The 26,641-nt window shown below is 37.8% G+C and overlaps 2 protein-coding genes across 14 annotated transcripts; one reads left to right on the top strand and one right to left on the bottom strand.

Annotated features, from left to right (window-relative positions):
- The first annotated feature begins 304 nt into the window (after positions 1-304).
- On the top strand, positions 305-6,433 carry LOC109856374 (glycoprotein-N-acetylgalactosamine 3-beta-galactosyltransferase 1). 9 transcript variants are annotated; one of them, XM_020431583.1, is made up of 9 exons: positions 305-381; positions 455-837; positions 948-1,054; positions 1,537-1,826; positions 3,813-3,954; positions 4,300-4,487; positions 4,611-4,818; positions 4,911-5,049; positions 5,145-6,433. In XM_020431583.1, the coding sequence occupies exons 5-9, from the start codon at positions 3,924-3,926 to the stop codon at positions 5,686-5,688; spliced, it is 1,110 nt and encodes a 369-aa protein (XP_020287172.1). In that variant the 5' UTR covers positions 305-381; positions 455-837; positions 948-1,054; positions 1,537-1,826; positions 3,813-3,923; the 3' UTR covers positions 5,689-6,433. The 9 variants fall into 9 exon arrangements, with proteins under 9 accessions (XP_020287172.1, XP_020287151.1, XP_020287181.1 ...); XM_020431562.1 differs by having other exon boundaries at positions 343-837; XM_020431592.1 differs by having other exon boundaries at positions 343-837; positions 1,720-1,826.
- On the bottom strand, positions 6,302-26,551 carry LOC109856307 (mediator of RNA polymerase II transcription subunit 13). 5 transcript variants are annotated; one of them, XM_020431456.1, is made up of 17 exons: positions 26,400-26,551; positions 19,351-19,690; positions 17,536-17,704; positions 17,156-17,298; positions 16,612-17,044; positions 15,311-15,463; positions 13,522-14,089; positions 13,227-13,430; positions 11,311-13,098; positions 10,872-11,211; positions 10,488-10,786; positions 10,188-10,376; positions 9,712-10,023; positions 9,253-9,591; positions 8,890-9,171; positions 8,511-8,782; positions 6,302-8,393 (listed from the first exon to the last, which is right to left on the bottom strand). In XM_020431456.1, exons 1-17 carry the CDS (start codon positions 26,466-26,468, stop codon positions 8,261-8,263), a joined length of 6,033 nt encoding a protein of 2,010 aa, XP_020287045.1. In that variant the 5' UTR covers positions 26,469-26,551; the 3' UTR covers positions 6,302-8,260. The 5 variants fall into 5 exon arrangements, with proteins under 5 accessions (XP_020287045.1, XP_020287036.1, XP_020287020.1 ...); XM_020431447.1 differs by having other exon boundaries at positions 17,156-17,301; XM_020431431.1 differs by having other exon boundaries at positions 15,311-15,532; positions 17,156-17,301.
- Between the last annotated feature and the right edge of the window lie 90 nt (positions 26,552-26,641).

Below are 26,641 nucleotides of genomic sequence, written 5' to 3' on the forward strand. Positions count from 1 at the left end.
CAAAAACGCAAATAAACAAGCGATTTGTTTCGATTTTGATTGCGTTTCGTTGTTCACTTGTCAGTACTGACAATCTATAATTTACGTGACATATATTATAGATTCCCAGTACTGACAGTGAATTTTTTCGGAACGCAGCCTTTGGCCAACCCGGAGTTCACAAGACAGCGCCCGCGTCTTATGTAGATAGGCCTTTAAGGTACTGTTCGAAAGATTGTGATTGGTTGGAACTCCCAAGGCTTAAGTCTTTTTGCTCAAATTTTTTCATATGATCCTGGCTTAACGCATTCGTGACGTTATACACTGGAATGCTTTGATATAGGTTTAATGCGGTCGATCGACCGTACGCGAAATACTCGAGAGCATTTATAGCAATTTGCAGTGAGACTTTGACCGGGAGCATATATGCGTTTATGTTTACATATATGCATGATTAAGCTTTTTTTTTTTTTAGGAAGGATGGAATACCCTAGAATGAGAGAGAGAGAGTAGGAAAATCCAAAGTGAAATTAAGAACAAACAATTGATCGCAAATGTAAGCGCGAGACGCGATGCAATGACAATGACGTGCGGTGACAACCGGCGACGATCCAGAAGAAAATGTTGATGTAAATGTGTAATTTCGGTGCGCATAATAATGAAAAGGCTGCGCGTAGCGTCGCGTCGAGCGATACAGCACACATTATCGCCGTGTTGTGCCGTATCGCTGTAACCTTCTTTACATTCATCTTCTCTTCTCTCGATGTGATATCTTATCGTCGGTGTGTGACGAAATTAGCGCACTAGTTAGCCAGAATGTAAACACTCTACCACGGATGCTGTCCGATACTACTTGCTGTAAGAGATTTGTTTTTATTATCTGCTGAATGTTAGCTTGGAAAGTGCTTTTTTTTTCTGTTTGCTCTCACAGTTACACATTCTCTTGTACTTAATATTTTTTGTTGTAGACCTGTGTTTATCAAAGTTTGACATTGATGACTTCCTTCTTTTTTTGAGCAAGCTCTTAAATTTTCTCAAACTTGGATCTTAAAATGATAACACTCGCATTTCGAAAGTAAATTATGATTTATAATTATTTGCATATTCTCAGAAGAGAATGTGCCGGATGTGCAAAGCATTTATTATGTTTTTTTCCTCATATTGAATTATGTAATTCATGAAAGATGATAAAAAACAAGTATTTTGCTGTTACTAATTATAAACACTAATTTTTTGATAGAATTGTGTGATACACACTTGGTGATAATGAATGCCAAGTGTTATGAATTTATTTTACAGTGTAAATATATTGTGCACATTTTTATTTTTTAAATTATATGAAACTGTCATTAAGATGCACATTTTTATTTTTTAAATTATATGAAACTGTCATTAAAATAAAAACAAAAATATTTGCAATACAATGGGTACTTTGATGACTTGTAAAATGTTCTTTTTTTATTCATATTTCTTTTTGTTGCATAACTTGCTTAAAATTATTTATTCAAAACGTGTGTGTTTGAAGGAGTGCTAACTTAATAACTTCTTGATATGTAGGTAGCCTTGCATCAAATAAATAATCTTGTTATGTCATATGTGATGTGCATCTGTATGCTATTACTGACTTGCATAATAGCTGCACAATTATATGTTCACTGTTTTTTGTGTTCACATTTAAAATTGCTGATGTATTTGATAAATACTTACCTGCTTGGTGATAACATTCCATATATATGTAAGTTCTATAGCCAGATGTCAGCAGTAAGTGAATACCACTAGTGTGGTGAATATCAGCAGTAGTGATGACTGAAAGCTGAATCATATAACACCAGGATCACCAATTTGCTGTAAGTTTCTTATATATCAGACAGCATATTATTTATAAGAAAAAATGAGTATGCACAATTCTAAACTTTATAATATAAATATAAACCTTGATATATTTTATATATATATAATTTTTTTCCAAACTGTTTATTCTTTTTTTTTAACTATTATTTATCTATTTAATAATATTATCAATATCTTCAGCATTAATATTTTTTAAATTTTATATTCACAAGATGTCTTTTGAACAGGCATTACATGAAATAATAAACATTTTGTAATTATTTTTATTATTATTACATCGACATAAAATAGCAATATATATAAAAAGAAAATATTCTCAAATAGAAAATTATAATAATCTCTAGTAACATATTTGATATGATAATAACTGATAATGCAATAGAATAGTTTTAGACAAATAATGCACAATATTTGTTTGTTTGCATGAATGTTTATAATTATAGATTATATTCATTAAAAAAAAACCATTAATATTACGTGATAATATTAATGGTTTCCAAATTCGTCGAGGATAAATTTTGTTAAATACGACAAATTTTGTCATTATGGATCATGAGTATACATACTGTTATCTTTAAGACTGTTAAGGCTCGGTTCTTGCTGTCTTTATTGAATGACATCAGAGGCAAAAAAATATCACAAAAAATTTTCGTGTTGATTTAGCTTTATTTCTCAGTTTTTCTCTTCAAAATTATAATATTTACAAACAGTAGAACGCATTGAACTCATCGGTATTGTATTACAAATCGTTGAAGCATGCGGTTGCTATCAAAAAAGAGATCCGAGCTTTAACGCAATTGTGAACTAAAAAGCATAAAAAGACATATATAAAAAGATCAATTTACAAATTAGCACCAGATCCTGAGCAATACTGTTGAGCGCAAGCTCTATTGGAACTGATTGAAAGCAAAACCTGAGCAGAAAGAGAAAGAGATCTGTCGAAACCATAAGTGAATAGGAATATATTTATTATTTTTATATTTAATACAATGTTTTAAATTGAATTATAAACTATAAATATAACATACCACGCGATACATATATAGATAGCGCATATAATAATTTAATATAAAGCGCAATATAATAATTTTATATAAAATAAAACCATGTATGTTTGAAAATTAAGATTAAACCTAAAAAAATAAGTCTGATGAAGGAAAACTACTGTTAAAAAATATTTACAAGAAGGCTTGTATTAACACAGGTGTGTTCGGAGCAACAGATTAGATCTTTGATCAGCAACCCGAGGATCACGATTTTCGACATTTCCAAAAAAAGAATTAATTGACATTTTTCTCTGAATTTTTAGTTTGTTAAATTATTTTGATATTTGGTCAGGTTTGCTACCAATCTGCGTTCAACAGATCTATTACAGTTTTGGCCATTCTGTATTAGACAGATCGGGATTTGGAGCCAATTTATCACGATGATACAATCCGCAGGTCTGTTCATAAATCTGTCACACGCCTGCCTGTCTTACAGCTTGTCTCCAATTTGTTACAGTTTTTTCTGTTCGAATTTGTCAATGTATTCACGATTTGTTAACAATTTGCTTAATGGCATTAACAATTAAAAAAAAGTATAGATGTCATATTTTTCAGTGTTTTTTGCATTCCATATGATTATTCTAAAGCTCATATTTATACCTCACTTCTATCGATAAATGCGTCTCTAAATGCGCATATTATATGTTACATACTTATAGAATTCTATAAGTAAAAAACGTATTTATCAATAAAAGTAAGACAAAAGTACAATAAGATATACGTTTTTACCTTACTTTTATTGAAACGTATTTATCAATAAAGAATATAAATACGTTTATTAATAAAAGTAAGATAAAAATATAATAAATCTAGGTGTTTCTTAAATTTATTTTCTTCTATGTCTCTTTGTCAAATTGATAATGTAGTAAACAACAAATTTGATTTTATACAGAGAGACATACACATATATACACACACACATGTATATTGTTTTAGAAAACCTTGATATCGTATTACATCATGAATTTTTACAACCAAAAATGTGAGTGAATTTAAAGCAAGAGTACAACACTATAACAAATCTCAATTTGTGTTATCATTTATATCATGGTACAACAGTGGCTTCTCAGTTTTGATGGTAGGTGTTTAATTCTTGCACATAATAAATGTGATAAGAAATATTGTACGTTTACTTGTTTTTGCATGTGTGAAATTAACACTCTGACATTTCTTAATTTTCTATTAGTTCTCGCTTTATTTTGAAAAAAAAAGAAAGAGAGAGAGAAAAAGAGTTCCTTATAAAATAAATATTTTACATTTTTTATGTGCTAACTTCACACACGCGTTGGTAAGTTTAAATTTTAAGGCTCTCTCTATATCAACATAATATAGAGAAGTCCTTTAAAATTAAATAAAAGTGTATATATAGAAGAAATATATGTGTATTATAATTTTGCTTCAAATTAAAATATTAAAATCTTAGTTTTATGCACAGGTGGTCGAAGTGGACGACGATTTATATTAACTCTTGTTGCTGGAATGGTTTTTGGTTTTTTATCCGCATGTCTCCTTATTACATCCACAAGAGATATACCACAGATTTTCAATTGGATGCCAAGTACTTCTGGTCTTTCTAGAGATCCTCATCATTATTCAGAATTAGAGGCAGAGGTTGTTACATATAAATTTACATATTATATTTTAAATGAAGTATTTTCAAAGAGTTTTGTTTATATAAAGCTTATTCTATATACAAAAAGTTAACTCTAGAAAAAATTTCTTGTTCCGTCATAGATTGGTCCTGAAACAGAAGTAAAGTTTCATGGTGAAGATGAGGATTTTCACAAAGGAGAAGATAGGGTTGCCCAGGATATGGCAAAAAAAGTGCGTGTTCTTTGTTGGGTCATGACTGGTCCAAAGAATCATCAGAGCAAAGCTCGTCATGTGAAAGCAACATGGGGAAAACGTTGTAACATACTTCTATTTATGAGTTCCGCAGAAGGTATATGCGCCACTTGAAATGTTCATAGAAAAAAAAAAATCATAACGTAAAAAGTAAAAACTTTATGCATTACATTGCTGTTTATTTCATAGACACTAGCTTACCTACTGTAGTGCTGCCAGTTAAAGAGGGTAGAGATAATTTGTGGGCTAAAACCAAAGAGGCGTTTAAATACGCTTATGAAAAGTACAAAGATAAGGTAGATTGGTTCATGAAAGCCGACGACGATACGTAAGTGTATCCCTCTTTATATGTTATTTGTATAATACATACCGTGGCACATGATTAAACTTCTTTTTTATTTTTAAATTTACGTGGTTTTTCAGATATGTAGTAGTCGAAAATCTGCGATACATGTTATTATCATACAATCCGAATTCGTCATTATATTTCGGATGTAGATTTAAACCTTTCGTAAAGCAAGGCTACATGAGTGGTGGCGCAGGATACGTACTTAGCAAAGAAGGTTTACGTAAGTTTGTGGAAGAGGGCTTACCCGATAAGACCAAATGCCGGCCGGATAACGGCGGTGCGGAGGACGTCGAAATGGGAAAATGTCTCGAAAAGATTGGTGTACGCGCAATGGACACCAGAGATCCTCATGGTCGGGGAAGATTCTTTCCGTTTGTGCCAGAACATCATTTGATACCCAATCACGTAGATAAGAATTTTTGGTATTGGAAATATATTTACTACGAAACCAAGGACGGTTTAAACTGTTGTTCAGACAGTGCTGTTTCATTTCACTATGTGTCACCGAACATGATGTACGTTCTCGAGTATCTAATTTATCACTTGAGACCGTACGGCATTAATCACGGTTTGGAGAAACCCTCTCTGAATAGACCGTCGACACTGACCGAATACTAGTCCGTACGTATACTGTGTCATAAATAGATAGTACGTAAAATACTTCAACTCTTATTTTATACATGATACTAGTCCGTTTGAGCCAACGATACAAGCGTACCAAGATTTTAAAGGATAAACTATGTGTGATATATCGTACTTCGTAAATAATTCAAGTTTATATACGCGTATATGTTTAAGATGTCAGATCCATTATTGGTTGTTACTAATATTGGATGAAAAGTTATGATACAGAGTAAAAGGAGAGGGAAATTTATACTGCAAGCACAGTAGAATACGCCTGAGGGTTTTACAGTGTCTGATTTCTTCGAACATTAAGCCATATATTATACATTTGTAAAATCAGATGTGACTTTATTTATTATTAACGCACGCGCGCGCGCAAACTTTTATCTTAAATAAAATAATCCGCAGAACAAATTTTTATTTTATTGCCAATGCGCATGTCCTTCAAGGTACAATTTTTCTTTTTTCTGATACACGGCGTAAATATTTTCATATCTCCCTATGATTATATTATAGGGAATGTAAATGCAGCGCCATAAAATATGCATAAATAAAGAATAAAACCAATTTTTCTCCAAATGAAATAATTCTGTGTCACAATTTGCACTTTTTTTTTTTTTTATTTCTTTTGCTATAAGAACAAAAAACTATTGCTTATATATTTCTACTGTGCTTGCAACATAATTTCGCGGGCGCTGCAAATACAAAACAGCATATAATTATATATAGATATATATGTATAATATATATATATATATACACATAAAACTGTATTTCGTAATATTAATATAATAGTAATAATTTTAATAATAATAATTATCCCAATAATTGCGTACTACCCAGTAATAAATACTATAGATACAGAGTGAGAGTGGGTGTATGAGTAAATTAACCAATTAGGGAATTAGGGGTTCTATGTACAAGTCATATTTTGTACTATGCGACTGACGCAATTGGCCACAGTGGCTCCAATCAGACGCGCCCCACATTTCTCTTCATTTTTCTTCAAATTATTCATTAAATTAGGTTGGAGAAAAACAATCTCTGCATAACTAACTCGTTCTCACTTGCTCTCATTTATCTTCTTACTTCCTTTTTCTCCCCTTTCTTTTTCCTTCTCTCCCTTCCTTTCTTCTTTCCTCTCTCTTTCGCTCACTCACTCGTTCAGTCGCTCACTTACTCGTTCACTCGCTTATTTACTCACTCACTCTCTCACTCATTTATTCGTTTGCTCATTCTATTATTTACTCACTCACTCTCTCACTCATTTACTCGTTCGCTCACTCACTCATTTACTCACTCACTCTCTCACTCATTTACTCGTTCGCTCATTCACTTGCTTGCTTGCTTGCTTGCTCGCTCGCTTACTCGTGTCATTCGATTATTTACTCACTCATTCACTCGTTCGCTCATTCATTCATCCGTTTGTACATTCGCTCACTCACTCACTCACTTATTCACTCATTCATTCACTCACATACAGTCTCTTTCACTCTCAATTATCTAATCTCGGCGATGTCTCACTTCTCATAAATTATTTAAAAACAATATTTTACACTATATAATGTACGTGTATAATGTATAGGTCACCTAATCTGAATAAAATTTGTCAAACAGCATCGAAAAATTGCGCTAACGGGTCCAGGAAACATGATAACAGCGACCCAGTGCCGCGCGAGCATAATATAATATTATAATCATAGTTATTTTTACACTAGGGGCTTGTACGAGGCATCGCTTATAAAAAAGAAGTCAACCTCTTGTTTTTTATATTATCTATATAAAATTAAAAAACAACGTAATATCATTTGTATTACTTCGTCGTCATCAATAATAAAAGTTTTATACAAAATTTAAATTTACAATTAAAACCTTTTAGTTACATAATTTTCCTAGAGATTCTGATTTGTAATTAAACTATCTATATCGCGACAGAGAGGCAATCAAAAAATCATTTTCTTGTTATGCACTCTCAGTTTTCATATTTTTCTTTACTGTCAATATCTTGCTTGTTCTTTTCTCTCAACCTTTTCCTTTTTCCTCTTCACTCTCTCCCTCTTTCAACCGTAGTTTTTCTTTTTCTCTCATATCACTCGCAACCTCGCATCTCTATAATACGCAATCAGTTTTGCTCACATTTGTTCTCGCTAGCACAATAATCGTATTGGATGCTTTATTTCCAGATGAAATACGAGATACGGTCGTAAACACAAAGTACAATCTATTTCGCGTCTGTTATATAATGAGGAAACAAAGAAAACTGATTGAATCTGTATACTTGGTTCTCTCATCGGGTTTTGCGTTTTCAGCCGTTACATTCTCATCTTATTGCACACTATGTTGCGTATTAATATATTATATTCCGAGTAAAAAAGGTTTGATTTTCTTAACATATAGTCGAGAAGGATCGTACTCTGTACCTAGACAATCTCTGTCTCTAACCACCTAACTAATGTAGTATAGGTAAAGGGCATAGAAAATCAATTGCTCTCGTAAAGCCCCAAGTGACGATAAGGAGTGCGTGAGAGAGGTGCACATACTGCGCTATAAAGGGAGAGGGTGTGGGTCAGACGAGAGCTGCCGTTGCATGGTAGAGATGCATGAGCGCCTGTACGTGCACTGGTAAGCAGGACAATCGGTCCTTGGTATTCGCATCTAACGCGAGCCACGACAGTGCGTTGTATCCTTCCAATACGTATCTGTCAATTAGTAAATTATTCAGTGACAATTTGATCGGCACAAAGTTAATATCAACAAATATCTAAAAACAAATAGAAGAAACAAAACCAACGAATATAATAATTACAAGTACAAACCTGAGCACATCAGTGGTGTACTGCGAATCCAACGGATGTGCGGTTGGTGCGCTTTGTTGCTGAAGTAAATCGTCACTGTTCTGCTGTATCGCAGGGCTATGCAAATGTAATGCGTTCTTCAAAAACACCGGGCAAACGTTTTCAAGATGAGGACAAGCTGCCCAAAACCACGGTGGCATTCTTCCCGTTGGCGCAGTTGACACCAGATAACCAAGAGCGAGCGGTTGTTGTAGAAGTGTGCCAACTTCTTCTGCTTGTTCGGTTATCGCTATCTACAAATCGCAACAATTTCTCAGTAAACAGAAAAGGAAAGTAAAAATATAAGTTTATATTCTCGCATGTATGTATATAGTGTAACCATAATTCTATAGCCACTTACTCTTGGCGTATTGCTGCATGGAAAGGGACTACCAGGACCATCGTGATTGCCTAAACCTGAACCACCGCCATCTCCTCCGTGCGGTGATCCTTCAGGACGATGTGGACTTCCGTTCGGGCTTTGTCCACCGCCTGCTCCTGGTTCAGGCCATACGTTGAATATATCGTTAAAATCTCCCATTCCCTCCATGCCTTCTGGCATATCGTCATTCAGAGCAGAGAACAATTCGTCATCTCCTAACTCGGGTACGTTGTGTTGCTCTTGAAATGCTGTCTGTGATGACTAAGACATCAAAATAACAATATTTAGCATTCAAAACATTTTTTGTCCTTAATAAACATGAGAATAAAAATTCCTTATTACCTGAGTAGTAGCGGATGTGGGAAAAACAAGTATATGAGTGCACGTGACATCTTGCGGTGTGGATAACTGGCAGTTTACGGATGCCTGACTAAATCTCTCGTCAGGAGTAAACTGATCGGCCATTAATCTTAGAGTAGAGTCCGGCTCAAGCGAGACTAAACATGCGCTGAGTACACAAGGTGCCGCCGAAGGATACAAGAGACTGCACTGTCCGCATATTTCTTTCAGATGCTTTGATGCTTTCAAAAGTGCTTTTCTAGAAAGTAACCAGCTCCATCCTTTCAATTCGCCGTGCCCGATGCGTCCTACACGACCTACAACCAATCTCCATGGCTGCACCTGCAAAAGAAAAATATAATATAACCGGAGAGAAAAAAGAAGCAAAGAGCCACGTTCAAAAAACATGTCTTGACCACACACAGTGTGTCTTAAAGTTTAAACTATTAAAGTTTTACTTACACCCTGAGACATAACGCCTAGTATAAAGTCCATGAGTTTCTGAAGACCGATACGCCTAGCTGATGCGCGTTTTCTTCTCTTTCGATTGGGTATGTCAATGTTAATAGTAGCCGTCTCAAAGATTTCACCCCTGTCGTCGGTCGCGGCCGCCAACAGCCACGATTGATCCTCGCTCAAACAGTAGCTCAAGTAAAGCACTGCGCATTCTTCAGGCCTCGCCATACCGAATGAATCGGGAGCTTCGCTCTTCGCTCGTAGTGGCGCTAGCACGAAGGCTGGTGCGTAGAGCCGGTAAGGCGCCCGGTTCCGTTCCTGATGTACAGTTGCAAGAGTATTACTAAACGACTGAAAACGATTTATACTGTGGGTCTTTAATTTACGTTACTATAGCTATCGCATGGCGCGCAAACAAAATTCAGATCATCCACAACTGTGTGCTGTGGAACAAACGTAGATCAATCAAACAATAGCCTTACATCTTTACTCTTAAGAAAGAGGTCCGCGGCAGCGGCGGTACCGAAACCGGTGAGACTTTTTACAGTGGAATTGTGATTCAACAGTCGTCGTCCTTGCAAAAAGACGTTCAAAGCTAAAGCTCTCATTTCATCTTGTATCTTTCGCCTTTCTCGAGCTCCTAACTCCAATATGCTCTCCAACGATATTATCTGGAAGCAAGTTAAATCGCACTTGTGTAATTAGATACGCATTGATATTGAATGTGACATGGACTACAAGTCACTGATTTTTAAATCTTGCATTTGATTCTTTGTTATTACCTGGACATGAATATTTGATCTCATATTCTCGGGCATGCTATTGATTGCAGTGGAGTAAGCTCTGAGTAGAGCCAAGATAGCGAGCCGCCGACGATCAGGATCCTCGGTACCACCTAACGAGAAAGGCTCGACAAAATAGACAACGATAGCTGGAGGTTCAACTTCTTCCTCATCTGGACCTGTGGTAATCGGCGTGCTAGTACTCGTTTGTGAAGTCGGTGTTGAATTACCAGTTGTATTGGTAGTGGTTTGACTGGTAGTGCTTGAGGAGGGAGTATCGCTCCTCGGATTCTCCCCTTCTGTAAAAGATAACAAAAGAATGTTCAACAATATTATCCTTGATATCTCGCATTAAAAAATGAGATGATATCCAATAAAACCTACCGATAGACTCAGGTTTGGTCGTTAATACATCAGGTGTAGCCGGCATTGTTTCGGAAACGGAAATAGTGGATTGCGGTTGTTGCTGCTTATTGGGTGATTGAGAATCACCGGGATCTAACAAACTACGATCTTGTATGACCTGCGTCAGATATGGAGCTAACCGATGATTACACACTTGGGCATATAACCTCAACAACTCGCCTATTTGATTCTCTCCTAAAAGCTTAAACCAATCGTCCATTGGTTGTTTCGCTATTTTCTGTACGGTTGATTTACCGACACGTAAGATTCCATCGCGCAACTGCTTTGAAATTGGCGTGTGTCTTCCTAATCGGCAAATCTATAAAATAAATTAAAAACAAAATCAGGTTTATATATATTGTACGAATTTGCGAACATGACATTTTTTATGCGCAAACTATTTCATTATTGCACTTACCTCATACGTGCAGGAAAGCTCACGAAAGAACGATTTGACTTTATTTATAATATAATCGCTATCGGGCGCAACTACCACGTACGCAACATCTCTAGGTCCAGCAAACGGTTCCAGCGAAAGTTTTTCCCAGAAACAGATTGCGTATGGCGACAATGACAGCCAATCACGATCGTATCCAACGACTAGAGCGGGTATCGGTTGTGGTTCACAGCGATCATCAGTGCCACGACCAGCCAAACGATGAAATTGCCGCCATGTAAGCGGTCCAGCAACCGTATACGGCGCCTCCCACATGCGCGTCGTACACTTTTTCTGTACCGCATCCTGCAGTAATGGTTGCAACGATCTCATCATTCGCACGATATCACCGCTGCACTGAGGTCCTTGCGCTTTCAAAAACACCCATCGATGTACACCGTTAACGCGCGCAGCCCGGTCGTTATGCGTACTGTCAATCTTGCCTTGATCGAGCGCCGCAATACATACTTCATTGCTGTCGTTAAGTTCCAAGGTGTTTACCGTCGGCGCAAGTGTCGGATAGCTTTTCGTGCTAGCACGTATCCTGGCCGCTCGATACAGACTGCTGGCCGAGCTTTGAACGATCATACATTGCTCGCGAAGCAACTCCAGAACATTCTGCGGTATCGTATCGAGACCTTCCTGAACCGTTTTTGATCCCGGACACGCGATTGCAGCAAGCGATCCTTTTTTCTTTTCCGCCGGATCTTCGGCGACACCTGTTATTTCCATCTCGTCTTCGTAAAACAGACCTGCTCGGTGTGCAAGTCGACGATTCACTACGGCACTAAAACCGCAACTGCATCTGATTGGATCGTCATCTTGAAAAAGCGCGGAACCTGCCCATGAATTGTTGAGATATACGCCTGCGTCGGCACCCTTAATATTGCCCACAACCTTAGGCCCGGCGTTACACACGCACAGACTGCAACTGTCGAAATTGTGATCTCGGAAAATATTAAGCGCCGTGTCACCGAGGAGAATATTCACTACGAGAGAATTTGACTCGGGTGCGCGAACAGGTCCTGGTGTGTCCGCTTCGATACTGTTAAGATTTTTGTTGAGATACGAAGAAGTGGTGGAAGTAGCCGGACTTGGCTGATCATACGGAGGTGGTGGTGGTGGTGGTGGCCTACCGGGGAGAGTTGTCGAGCGATAAGGTGGCGCTGGACTTGATGGACATGGCTGTTGCTGCTGCTGTTGTTGTTGCTGCTGCTGTTGCTGCTGCTGCTGTTGTTGTTGTTGTTGTTGTTGCTGCTGCTGCTGCACGGATCCAGGTCTAGTTGGTGGAAGAGATTTGTCCTGATTGGTGGAAGCAGGATTGCACTGCCAGGAAGGTCTGTATACGCAGTGCGATGGCAGTGTGATGGATGGCAGAGATTGGCTAGGCAGATTTGTGAGGGGAGCGTATTTGGAAGAACCAACCATCTTGCAGATGACAGATGGTTTGAACACGTATGACCAATCATCGATCGGCTCTTCTTGTGGCGAGCCCATGTTGGGATAGATATCAGGAAGATGTCTTAACGGTCGTACGGGCATCATCAACTCAGTCTGGTCCATAAGAGGATCGTTCAACTGACAAGGAGAAGCGACCGGATTATGTTCCAAAGAGGGCGGTGTAGGAAACATTTTAGAAAGTTCCTCTGGCCGCAGAACCGTAACTCCACGACTGTTGTTCTTGCTTGTACTGTCTATTCTCGTTTCCTCATGTAATCCACCTGATTTGTTAGAACCTGGTGGTGTCTGTATTTGCAGTTGATTCAAATTCTGCAAATATAAATATACCTTATCTAATATGCGCGCTATATCTTTTGAGCATAAATGTTAGCTCTCTCATTTTTACTTTCATGTCACGCATCACACATACAGATTACTTCAATTATGCTAATACTTACTGTTTCGTCACTGGAAGTATCAGGATCGGAGTTGTCAAATATTTGATCTAGATCTTTGTAAGATGGTTGAAGACCTTCGCTAGTAAAGAGAGATCCCGGTTTAGATGGATCGTCTCTTTGTCGTCTGAGACTGTCGACATTCGTGCCGTTTTCTTCACCCGTCGCATCAAACTCGTATGGATCACTTCTTCCGATACATTCACCCTAAAACACAATTTATTAAAAACATTTTTATAAATTTTCTTTTTTGTATACATTACATAGTTTTATCTATTATAGTAGTAATGTTACTTACAACTGCGACGGGTTCTTGCTTAATTTCCAACTTGGAAACTTGAAGTGTTTGAGAGTTGGTCGGTGGATACAGAGTGTTATTGCGGTTAGTTGATGGATTAATAGTATTTGCAGCTTTGAAACGTTTAACGGGATGATTCAACCATGCCTCCTGAAGAGAATAATCGTACAGCCAAGACAACGGTTGCTCATCTTCTAAAAGAGCATCCTCATATTCTCTAGATGTCAAGATCGGCCGTTTGAGTATCGGTCCGGGTATTGACGGACTGTGCACCTGGTTGTTGCACGCGGAAGAAATAGATTTGGGCCCTTGTGACGGAGTTAGGGGCAGTGGGGCAGTGTTGGTGTGACTGGGTGGAGGTTGCGGGCTCAGAGTCGGCATCGTAGGCTCTGCAGGCGGAACTGATGCTGGCTCCGAGTGTGGAGTTAAAAGAGGTGACGGTGCCGGAGAACCCGGCGAGCCGACCGATGGTACAGGTAGACAATCTCCTCCCGTTGGTGGTCCGCGTGAATATGAAGGTGGACCGCCCGGTGGTGTACCGGGTGCTTCTATTCTATTCAATACTGACCTGTTTGATTTTTAACAGACCGATTATGTATGCCTCAATGATATTATTATATTGTTATATTATTTATTTGTATTTCAAAATATTATCTATATTTAGATAACGCAATAGTTAATAAGTTATTAATAAAAATAGATATATAGAACACTCCTTCCATTAAGTCGTCGCATCTAGCAACCCTGAGTGCGGAATGTCGAGTTGGTTTTTCATCTGCGGGAACATGCTCATTCGCGAATCTTTATAAATTAATAACTCGTTAATTATTGCGAAACTCGCAGAATGATAAAGAACTTGTTGACAGTACAACCCACTTAACCTGCGCTTGAGAAGTGATACGGTTATTTCCAGACACTGTATATGTACGTGTATACATATGTATACATGTATACATATATATCTCGTATAAATACGAAATTGTTTAAGAAAAAGCTATTTTTATATGTAAGATGTGCATAAATACATATAAAGCTTGTTATAGATACATGATTTAAACCTAAGAAACTTGAAAGTGAAATAAATGTTATAAATATTCTCAAACAATATTTGCATGCAAAGCATATAAGTACTATATATAGAAGCACGAACTACAATATACACACGCACGCACACGTTTGTACATACGCATGTGTACGTATGTAAATAAGAACTCAGATATGTTTACTTAACTATCACCGAATCATGCAAACTACGTTTTTGAAAAAAAAAAAAAAAAAAAAAAAAACATGTCCAGTAACTAAATTGTTTTTTAATTTTATTTGTTGTGTAACAAATTAATGCATAATTCATAAAATTTTATGTATATTTATGTATCTGTGTAGTGATGTTTATATGATATTAATATATTAGAAGAGCTTTTCCATTTTCCCAGTGAGCAAGTTTGAATAATCGATAGGACAAGATTTGCACAGATTTACTATCTCTAATGCAAAAATATTAATCTGCCACTTTCAACTCCCTTAACGTACATCATGATTAAAATGCATTTTTATAATGTAATGTAAAGACTGATTAATGCATTACACCGTGCATGAAGTCCAAATATGTGAACAAATTGTATGATAGTGTCGAAGCGATAAATCTGCGCATGTAAAGTTATAATCACAAATCACCATTATGATCATATGAAAAACTAGCGTTATTGCGATAATTGATTATGAAATACTAATTCTCTTCTCTCTCTCTCTCTTTCTCTCTCTTTGTATCTTGGACCTAGAAATTACCCACCTGGGGGCATTAGCAGGGACAGAGGGACAAGCATCCCATTGGGTGGTAGAGCGTCGGTGAAATGGTACGACCCTCCGTCCACCTTTATCTACTCTCTCCCTCTGAACCTGAGAGGAGGCCAGGCTCTTCCAACCCCCGGGGGTCGTATGTAACCTGCAACCGATGTACTTAACATCTTGTCCGTTTGTGAATGCATCTTCTCTATTATTTCTTAATAGATTCCTGAAGTAACAATGTTTTGTGTGCATGTATACGTAACTGCATAAAAGAAGTACATATGTATAGAAGAGACAAGGTGAAAATAATATAGATTTTGCAGATCTAGAAACTTTAAATTTTCAATTTTAACAATGATTATTTAAAATGTGCAGTCAAAGAAAAACGCGTGTTAACTAAAAAATAAACTCATATTTATATTGATTTAGTCTCCTTTGAGTGTAATATATGTAACATCACAGATCAAACACATCTGCACTAAAATAAATCTAATTACTGAAAAAAAAAATCTTGCAGCTAATTCCTTAATTAAAATATAATACTTCAGGACTCTTCATAACTTGTTTGGAGAATCCATATTCTGATAAATATTCCATCTTAAACCATGTTTTTGTATAGCAGCTCAAATGCAATATATAATAATAATTTTGCGTTTTATTATCATATGTAGACGATACATTATTATCTACCTGTGCACATTCTTGTCCTATAAGACAAAACTCTGATAAATAAGAAATTTAACAAATTTAAAATATATGATAAATGTGTTTTCAAGCAAACTACTAAAAATAATTGCATTTGAGCAGTTTTCAAAAACTAAATATTTTTCATGCGCACATTATAAACCATTACTACTACTATTACTACTACTTTCTCTTTCTCTCTCCCTCTCTCTCTTTCTTTCTCTTTTCTGTAATCTATGACAATTTAAACATTCTACAATTCTATTTTCTGTGCTATGACATGCAAATAGAAACCAATATAATGACAAATATTGCTAACATTATTTAACTGGCATAATATACAGTAAAAATTAAATGTTTACTATTGCGTTCTTAATATATGCTATAAAGAGAAATCTAAAAAACACAAACATACTGAATTAATTATGAAATAATGAAATAATTAAGACAATTCACTAAAACTTGTTGTTAATACGTGTGTATACACACACGCACATGTATACGAATAGTAAACACATAATTTTTACAGTGTAAATAATCGAGATATAAGAATTAAGAATAAGGACAGTATCTCGCATGATGCAATAAAAAGAAAGCTACCAACTTTTACCGCGTCCTTACTTTGAACAGGTACAGGAAGACTTTTGCGTTGGTTCCACAAATGTCCACGTTCCATGTTCGGTGGAAGATTCTGTTTTAAAAGCAGACATTGGTGAGCTCAAAGTACATTCTGCCCATACTCGTTCCGGCAATTCGGTAGCTGCGCTCAGTTCCTGTTGCGTTAAGAGAGGTCGTTCGTAAGTAACGGGACTGCTCGGCGGTGAGAGAGGAGTTTCGGGTGGTGTATCATCCATATCCGTAACTAAGACATAACAAGAAGGATAACGCATGCGCACACCACCGACGAGAACCTCCACGAGAGATGGAAGCCCATTCTCAGAATTAATGCCAGTACTGATCGGATAGAAGTGTTTCCATTCTTCAAGAAGTTGGCTCTCCATGCGGCTCACCTGGCCGGTTAATGTGCCCGCTAGTCCATAAGGGGCTAGAATCACTAAGAAATAAAAAATAAATAAATAAATAAATAAATAAAAACAGTAATAATAACATTATATTTAATTATTCAGCTGTATATTTTTCTTTGTGAGCAACAAATGATATTTACCTTTAACACCAGATTGGGAGGTCTGTGTACGTTGTAGACATGTCTTTGTGAGATGTCGCACCGCAGGATGTTGCCTAACATCCACACTCGCGCACACTGTACTTTCTCCATGAACAAAGAATGCAAACGAGAATGACAAGTGGCTACTGCAAAAGAAATTAACGCATTTCAATAAATTTTGTTTCTTTTCAGATTTATATACACAATATAATTGTATACTGTGTCGTAAGAAAAAAAGAAAGTTTGTTAAGTAAATGTGAGCAGAAGCGACTGCGACAATACTGTACTTTATTTCTATTTGGTGTGTACACACATGTCGCAATTTAAATATATGACAAAACTCAAAATGTAACAAAAAAATCTCTTATAATCAAACATACCTGCTGCAACGATGTTTTTCATAGCCATTGTAAGGTTGCACGAACCACTTTCCTAAGCGAACGAAGTCACGGGATAGCAAACACCGTTCGATCAAGTTATGCAGAGCCTTGAAAAGAAGTGACCGGCATTCGTACGATAATCCGCTTTCCCAAGAACCTTGCTCGCTTTCTGTAACACAATGGTAAATAATATAAACAGATCTTTTTAATAAAAATAGATTAAATGTCTATAGGAAGGTCGTGTGTCTCAGAATAATAATTATAACGAGAAAAATAAATCCACAAACGCACTGACAAATAAATTAGTCACATATTAGTCTAAATAATAACAAAATTTAACGTGAAAGTAATGTGATTTAAGTATAAGATCACGTTGAGTGAACGTTTCGCGGAAGGCAAAGAAGTTGACCGAGAAAACTGAAAAGTTCTAGAATCTCTCGAGTGGCTCGGAAATCACAGCTTTCCCCCCGATTTTATTTTCTCGCGAATGCTTCAAAGAGTTTGCCTGTTACAAATACAAGTGCGATGCTGTACGCATATTGTTATAATTTTACTAAGAAGCCTTTCGCTTTAAAAATCTGAACATTTTCAATTTTTTTATAGATTTCGATGAAGTCGGATCTTAAAAATGTGTTTCTTTAAAACAATTTTTTTGAACCCTCGCGATAAAAAAACATCAATGTCCAGTATGAACGAAGATGCGTTCAACAGGCCTTATCTAAAATTTGACAAATGTTGAATGTTCCGATAACGATTGTCACCACGATTATCACCATCAACCAAAGCAGCATAACATTTTTAATTTTAACGATTCATCGTACGGTCACTCAGTCAGTCGCTGTTTCGCAATTGGTGCACTCCGGCGCAGCGTGGCGCGGCATGATGCACAACACACAGTAGATCTATACGTTGAGCGCTGCAACTCATTGCAGACAAGTGCATGGTTCAGCGACCCCATGTCGAGAAACGCCGGTGGGGTCCCGGCGCGCTGTGTGACTCGAACACTGCTTCGTTGCGCGACAATCAAGTAACACCTTTTCAGCAAAGACACAAAGCTTATCGATCATTCGAATCATTAAATATTCATAAAAAAACAGCCGGTCAGAAATAAGCCAAAAGAAAGAGTATTGCATTTTTAACACAATTAAGAGTGGAAAACCGTTTGAAATAAATGCCACAATAATAATTCGCGCGCAACTATTTACTAAGACTAGGAGCAATTTGCATGCGTTACACGTCCATTGCGAAGAGAGGTCAACTGATAGAAAAACACGAAGAGAGCAAAATACTTGATTGAATGATAATGTTATATGCGTGCTAATACGTTTATGTAGCTTATGCTTCTTATCATAATTATCTAAGATTGAAACAAGTTTCACTTTTAATGATAATTTTTTTCTTTGATTTTTTTTCTGTTATGTTATGTCTAGTCGACCACGTTGATATATTACACAGCACAAGAATATTATTTGCTAAGCGCATTTGTAAATCCGTAACGCAATGTAATCCCTTTCTATGTCTTTTTGGTGTTGAAACTTCCTTTTGGAAAGTACGTAATAAAAGTTAGCTTAATCACGGTGGCTTGATTTCCTTGGTGTTATACAAAACGCTACACAACAGTAAATAAACATCTTGTAATTGTTGCACAAGCAATAGCACAGGTTTACATTAGTTAGGATTTTTGTAGTGCGTGTATCTGTGTTAAAAACTAGCTAGAGAGAGTTTTATGATATATATCGATTCGAGACTTCCAGGATGAGAGTTCGGTATAGCGGATAATGTTCCCAGAGCAGAGCAGAGCAGAGATACACTCACCGCAAGCGATCAACTCCGGTGATACGAGACCGGAGAGATCGGGTTCCTCGCCGTACCAGAAGATCCAGAGCTCTTTGGCGGCAGTAAGGGAAAGTGGCGGAGGTGCGGGTGAGGGTGCGATGCCCAGGTCGAAGATGCCAGCCCCGGGCGCCGAAGAGGCGGCTGCAGCTGGACCAGAAGTGGCCGGTGTAGCGGCCACTCGTCGCCACACACATAATATATCACCAGCTAAACATCGCGAGAAACTCGACAGCACCGGATCCTCGAGGGGCGTGCCACCGAAACCGCCGGTCACCTCGCCCCACACGAGTTTTCTCCATTTGATACCACAGAGGGATGTCTGTCAAACAACAGTAGTAATTAGTACCTAATAGTAGTACGTGATAGTTACATGAATGTAAGAGTATGCGCGCGACAAGATAACAATGACCATGACTAAAAAATAACTAAAACGAAGACAATTTTACTTACAAGGTAATATATGTCATTCTTTTTTTTAGACATGGCAAAACGAAATGTTGTGTGTGTGGGTGTGTGTACATAAAATACATATATCTACAAACTACGACTATTCGGTCGTCGAAAAGGTAACATTGAATCGGTCCTTGACTTTATAATGTTTCTATTTGTCACACGACACGTGACAAGATTGCTAATTTATTCAAATATATGTATGTATAATTCATCATGTATGAGACTGATTAGCTATAATATACTAAAAATAAACAGTTCGTACGTAGTTGGCTCGCTAATTGTTTCATTGATTAAACTAGGTATTGTCATACTACTTTCACTCTATCTCATCTCATCAATCTATTTATTTATGTTTACAAGATTTCGATCTGCTGGTGTATAGTGACGAGTATCCCCAATTGATACTCGAAGATATCATCTTTTTGTATCAGATTCGCGCGCTTTTCACGAGTGTATTACATACATACGCGCGCATATATGTAATTACGCACGCATCTCGCGATTAGTCGATCTATCTTCACGCGACTGACAACACGTTATCAACGCGTCATAGTTTGTTGCTATACACTCGTGTGTGTCTGGATGTAATTATATAAATATAAATATTATATGCAAAATAAACAATATATTTTCTTTGTTATTACGATAATCATATATATTCCTCCGGAAAATATACATATCATGATAGAGATATCTCTTGTGACGCCATTACTCTGATGTGTGCTATACGAGAATACTCTCTTCTCCCTCTCTGCACCCTCACATAAACGTGCGCAGGCGCGTGCACAATCGCCAAGTGAGTGCGCGCTCGTCGTCCAATGGAGATCAGTCTTCTTGCGTCTGAGAACCAGCTGACATAATTCGAATGTGTACAACCACCGCGTAAACGAGTAACAAAATCTCCGTACTTTTGACATACATGACTCTTTTTTATGTAACACGTACATATTGCTTATTTTTCACAACAAAATGAAAGAAAGATGACGCATTGTTCATGTAAGTTTTGTTGTAAGTAGTGAATGCAAACTTTCCTTTCAGAGTGGAACGATCAAATGATAAAAGTTTTCTCTAAAAAATCAAGGACAATGACGAGTATGTACTGAGCGGTAATTGAATCAGATAAGATTTTACATTATCTTTTTCTCCTGTTCTATCAAAGATAAAATAACGTGATGTAATTTTAGAAGCTGATGTTGCTCCGATCAGAGAGAACAATTTTTTTTTTCAAGAAACATGTGATATGCGACAACCGTAATCTCATGGAACCAATTGGTCTTTGCGCCTTCTTGAAGAGTACATCGCACACTGTCGGAAAGGTAGATACTACGTGCATAGTGGCGTCTATCATCACATTGTTGCAGTTGCATGTACCACACCACTGTGGCGTTGAGACAAAATTCGCGTATCGCTTCTAGAAAGAAGAAAAATTGAAAGAAAAAAAGAGATAGAAGAGAGGAAAGAGAGGGAAAAAGGAGGAGGGAGGGAAAGAGAGAGAGAGAGAGAAAGAGAGAGAAAGAGAAAGAGAGAGAGAAATACCGAAGCACCCGCTGTAACGCTACAGAGCTGTCAAGCTCGCTGATCAATACAAGCAAGGCGACGTGCAAGGCCGTCCGCGTGGGCTCGCGCGTTTGACTCGACTCGGGAAAACCCCCATATCCCCTCGATCCGTCCACGCTTACCACCGTCTCTCTCACTCTTTCTGTTACGCTCTGCTCTTCTACCTCTTCGAATAGCTTACTCCTCCTCTCTTCCACTCCCCTGTTCCTTTTTCTCGCATATTCACCACGAAAAGATCCAACCGAGTCAACGGTTTTGCGCAAGATTCGCATTCTAGATGACTGCAATATAAAATTCAGATAAATCTTTAAATAAATGTGGCAAATAAACGTAAAATTTAACTACAAAATTGTATGCAAGATAGAAAAGACTAACTAATAAGGCCTAGATAATATTAAATACAAAAATAATCGCGATAATTTACGTGCGACAGACAATAAACGAATATTGTCGAAAAAGCATCAAGTGTACAAAAAAAACTGTGACTTATCATCGTGGTAAACTCCCCCGCATAGTATTTTTGTTGTATTACACATATATTTACGGTACTCGAGTATTCTTGCCAGCTATATAGGTTCCCATTTCTTTTACTGCCCTCCTTATGCCTGTCGCCGTTAAAGCCGCACGAACGTTATGCCGTATGCGTGTGCGTAATAAGGCAGAATTCTCTTGCGATCGGGCGAGCCGTTCGCTCGAAAGTAGATTCGCGGATTCTCGATACAACCGCCTGGCAACTTTATTTGCTGCGGGTTGATTCCTGCACTTGCGTTTGTTTATTTCTATTTACAGTTTTTTTCATATGGACTTTTAACATAAAGTGACACTATTTTTAATTTTATTTGGAATGGAAGTCCTATTTTACACTATAGTAAAACAATCTGCGCACTGATGTGAAACATGTAATAATAAAAAAAACAAAAAAACAAACGTGTTAAAAGTGCATCGAAACGTTTCACTTATGCATGAAACATATTTGCAGAGCTATTGTAAACTATTACTTTGCAATTAACAGCTTGTAATTTACCGGACCGTTCACAAGATCTTTTTAACAAACATATAGACTCGCGAGCTAAGTTTTTTTCATCGCGCTATTTCACGCGTCAAACAAATTCGAACATTCTTTCGCAACATTTCGAAGAAAAAAAATTGAAAACAAAGGTGGCTTTTTCTTGCAGCGATTAGGTGTTTTTGTATAAGACAAGCTATTTTATTTGTCTTCATACGCGTAAATCTTATATTGGCAACACCAAAAATTCTTACTTCATTTCTTTTCTTTAATTGCTGACTTGTATTTATTTCTAGACATTACGAGACCCAACCTATCGCTCAACACATCCGATTAATAAAGGTCAAAGACGAGATGGAAATGAGATAATCGATTATATCATCCTTTATCATATCAACTCTCATTATCATCACACTATAAGTAGAAGAGAGAGGTAAGAGAGAGAGAAAGAGAGAGAGAGAGAGAAAGAGAGACAGAAAGATACAAGAGCAACTTCCGAGCTGGTTATTGTTTTATGTATAGCACACATACGTAACAGGAGAATCGGCGGTTTTTCTGTTTTCTGCTCTTTATCTTTACCACACACACCTTGTTAGTGCAGTTTTTTCAAGCGTGCAGCTTGGATAGTTTAAAATTCGTCCGGACAGTAACCTTTGTAAACTAAGCTTGCGCGTACTCGGTCAATTGCACCAGTCCCGGTGGGTGTACATCTTCCAAAATCGTACGAAATTGCAATCTCTCACAGCGAATTCCACTTTTGCATTACTCTAGATTTCGTGTCACAATATTTGCGTCATTTTTCTATCATTATCTTTGATATTAATTACTGTCAGCGATCAAAAACCAAAGACTGATTTTTCAGTTCAAAAGAATATCTAAAACAAACAAAAGACATATAAATATTTTTTTGATACAATTTCGACGATACATTTTCCAAAATCTAATTATTAAAATTATTATTGAAGTTACATATATAAATATCTAATATTTTGTTGTATTCATAATAAAACAATCTTCACGCTGATCATCTTTTTCTCGGTGATTTGAACACATGTATAATCATCAGAACGAATTGTTGCGACAATATAGAAGACAATCTAAAGGATACGGCATAAAAGTGAGCGAAACTCGATTCCGAAGCTCTTTTATAGCAACTCGCATTCTCTCAAGAGTCGCGGTGCAAGGCTTTCACCTAAGCTAGGCGAGAGACCTCGTCCGTTGCTTCCCCTTCTGTCTTTCCTACCGCACTAGTTTCAGTATAATCTAGCCGAGTGAGACTTGGTTGCGAAGCCACAAGGAGCTGCTGTCGTGTACTTTACGTACTTACGTGCGTATTACACCTGCGAAAGCGGGGGAGTCATCGGAACGCTACAACACGTCACATTACGTTCGCAATAAAAAAATACACCTGCTGACAGAGACTTTTTATCACAAACATCTGACAAACAGATTGCACGCGATTGAGAAAAGTCAATTCGATGATGAATAATGAAATTATTTTTTGCTTTGCCTTGTAGGAACGACTTTTGCGAAATCAAATTTTGCATACGTACATATGTAATGAGAATGTTACTTTTTTGCTATTAAAATGACAAGCTACTTAAAGCAATTTTAAGGACATCATTATCGTAAATCGTCATTTCCTATCGACGTGTGGAATACGTGGGTGTGACATTTTTACAAGAGAATGCCGATTCTGTTATGAAATAAGATATTCGATTTGTGCTGGCGAAATAATATAATCCTAATGTCAGGTCTTAAATCTCGCCGCTTCACTTTTCTGTGGTTTTCGGAGAACCACCTTACGAAAAACTGTTAAGTCCGCAAGAAAGAATACAGAATACAAAAATCGGCAAAGATAATGTAAATCTATCTAAATAATATAAAACTGCTCAGATTCGATTTGTCATCATCAATGAATGAAATATAACACGACTTCGCGTTGGAAGCGGCGGGCTGAAGACAGAGACCGCAGTTTTATTACAAATCTACGAAATGTTGAATTAAAATAAAAAAATCTCAAAGACATTAAGACACAATCATATTTTTGCAAAAATTGTTCTTTCACAATCACGTAAATTGTAAAAGTACGCACGAACGCGTATGTACGCGTCTAAGAAACGAAGAATTATCTATATGTTCAATGTTATGAATTGCAAATCATCACGACTGTGTGCAATAAATAATATGGCGCGATAAATAACAGAAAATTTGATGATGCGCAAACAAATAGATTTCCTCACGCGGTGATTTTGCAATGATAATTAACTGGCGGTAAAACAAAAACTACTAGTTTTATCTGTGCGACACAAAATGTACTCGGCGTCTCGTTAAATGCAACACCGTTGCCAAACAACACGTTCTCTGAGTAAAGGATATTGTAACACACATTTTTCAAAGTTGCTCCGGAGAAACGAAGTCGCGCCATCTGCTCACAATGATGTTTAGCCGCACACTCTGTGGAAATGCAACGAGCAGCGGAAAAATGCGTCTGCTTTGCCGTTAGCTTGTGTCGAGTACGCGCGTATGTGCCTACGCGGGAGGAATGGACGCACGGAATGAGACATAGCGCGAGAAGCGGAGAAAGAGAGAGAGAAAGAGAAAAAAAGAGAGAAGCGCGAAGATTTGTCGTTTACGTAGGTAAATTGGACGCATACCCAACCGCATGTTACATATCTGTCTTCAAAGAAATAATCGTGTTTGTCAAAATGTTGAGCTTGTATATAAGAAACGGGACCTCGCACGGTCTCGTCTTCTAGAAACAAACATAGCCTGACACAGTTCTCATTGCACGATGCCCAAGCGGTGTGATTCAACGTGTTGTTTCCCCCGGTGACAAGTTGACAAAAAGATACACAAAACAAAAATTAATTTGCACCAACTTCATCTTGCATCGCTTCCTTTTTCTCTTATTTCTCATCTTACTACGTGTTCACCAAAATTCTGGAAGAAACAAAAATGTTACAAATCAATTTTTGTGTAAATTTTCTCTTGAGATTTTCGCGTGTCTGCTATTTCGAAAACACCTACCGAGAAATGAGTATCTTTCACGGCGCACTGACACGACATTACAAGGATGCAACCAAGAGACAGAGACAGATAGAGTGAGTGAGAGCGAGAGCAAAAGAGAGGGAGAGAGAGAGAGATGACAGGACATGGCAAAGCCTGCTTGCCTATGTTCTTGCCCTCTCTCCGCTTTCCTCTCGCGGTCACTTCTCTTCATCCTCCTTTCCCTTCTCACACCTCCCACTCTTTACTTGTCTTTCTCTCTCTTTCTCTCTGTCTCTGTCTCTCTCTCTCTCTCTCTCTCGCATGCACTTGACTTTTTTTTCTGTCTCAACTGTAAGACTTTGGGAGCTGACGTGAATCAGGCATGACATTGGCTCGACACAACAAAACTTCAAATCTCACTGACGTATGTAGGCAGGCGCGTATACGCACGTACGATGTCGCCGCAGAGGGGAGAGAAGACTGGCGATACACAACACTAGTATGGATAGCGGCAGCAGCGACGACAACGAGACGAAGACGACGACGACGAGGAGACGACAACGGTGACGAGGAGGAAGTCGACGACGACAACGAATAACAACAATGATAACAATAATGATAATTAATAATAAAGATGATGATGAAGATGATAATGATGGTGATGATGATGATGATGATGATGAATGATGATGACAATGACGAGGGCGATAATAGCAATGGCAATGTTGGGTTGCAACAATGAAATTACGAAACATCGACTACGAATAGGTTAACGGTCGGAACGCGACGGTGGTCGCATTCTCGCCGTCGCTCGTATTCGCGTCGTCGGCGACGTGTGACGTACGGCGAGATGCCGGCGATCATCTAAGGCTTGCTTCGTTCTCCATTAATCGGTCGCCGCGGTTTCTAAGCGCTTACGAGCGAAATCGCGTATCGCGTCGCGTCGGATAGAATAACTCGCAAACGAAGAAAGCGGGATCTTTCCGCAAGGATCTCTCGCGCGCGCACGACGATCACTCACCAATGCGAAGAAATTCGTGTGGCAGTCCTCCAGGCTGGCGCCGTTGGTTTGATGCGATGGATGCGTCATGGCTTCTCCATTGTACGCATTAGTCTAAACACTCGAGGCGACGGATTTCGCGTCGATATCCCAAACACTCGAGAAATCAACGAAACGGTGAGCTTCACCGCACTTATTCACTCGACCCGTACATTTAGGAGGGTTTTCACTTCTCAATGGCGACCGTAAAATGGCGGCGGGCG

This window comes from Pseudomyrmex gracilis, unplaced genomic scaffold (genome assembly GCF_002006095.1).
Source record: "Pseudomyrmex gracilis isolate BER0280 unplaced genomic scaffold, ASM200609v1 scaffold_4, whole genome shotgun sequence".
Classification (NCBI taxonomy): Eukaryota; Metazoa; Arthropoda; class Insecta; order Hymenoptera; family Formicidae; genus Pseudomyrmex; species Pseudomyrmex gracilis.

What these genes read in the sequence shown, in the direction of transcription:
- LOC109856374 (XM_020431583.1), top strand. Translation starts at nt 3,924, where the DNA reads ATGGTACAACAGTGGCTTCTCAGTTTTGATG. An exon ending in GTGGCTTCTCAGTTTTGATG is followed by an intron (nt 3,955 to 4,299) that starts GTAGGTGTTTAA and finishes TTAAAATCTTAG; the next exon opens with TTTTATGCACAGGTGGTCGA. An exon ending in ATTCAGAATTAGAGGCAGAG is followed by an intron (nt 4,488 to 4,610) that starts GTTGTTACATAT and finishes GTTCCGTCATAG; the next exon opens with ATTGGTCCTGAAACAGAAGT.
- LOC109856307 (XM_020431431.1), bottom strand. Translation starts at nt 26,468, where the DNA reads ATGACGCATCCATCGCATCAAACCAACGGCGCCAGCCTGGAGGACTGC. An exon ending in ACACGAATTTCTTCGCATTG is followed by an intron (nt 19,691 to 26,399) that starts GTGAGTGATCGT and finishes GTTGTTTGACAG; the next exon opens with ACATCCCTCTGTGGTATCAA. An exon ending in ATACTTCCAGTGACGAAACA is followed by an intron (nt 13,099 to 13,226) that starts GTAAGTATTAGC and finishes TTATATTTGCAG; the next exon opens with AATTTGAATCAACTGCAAAT.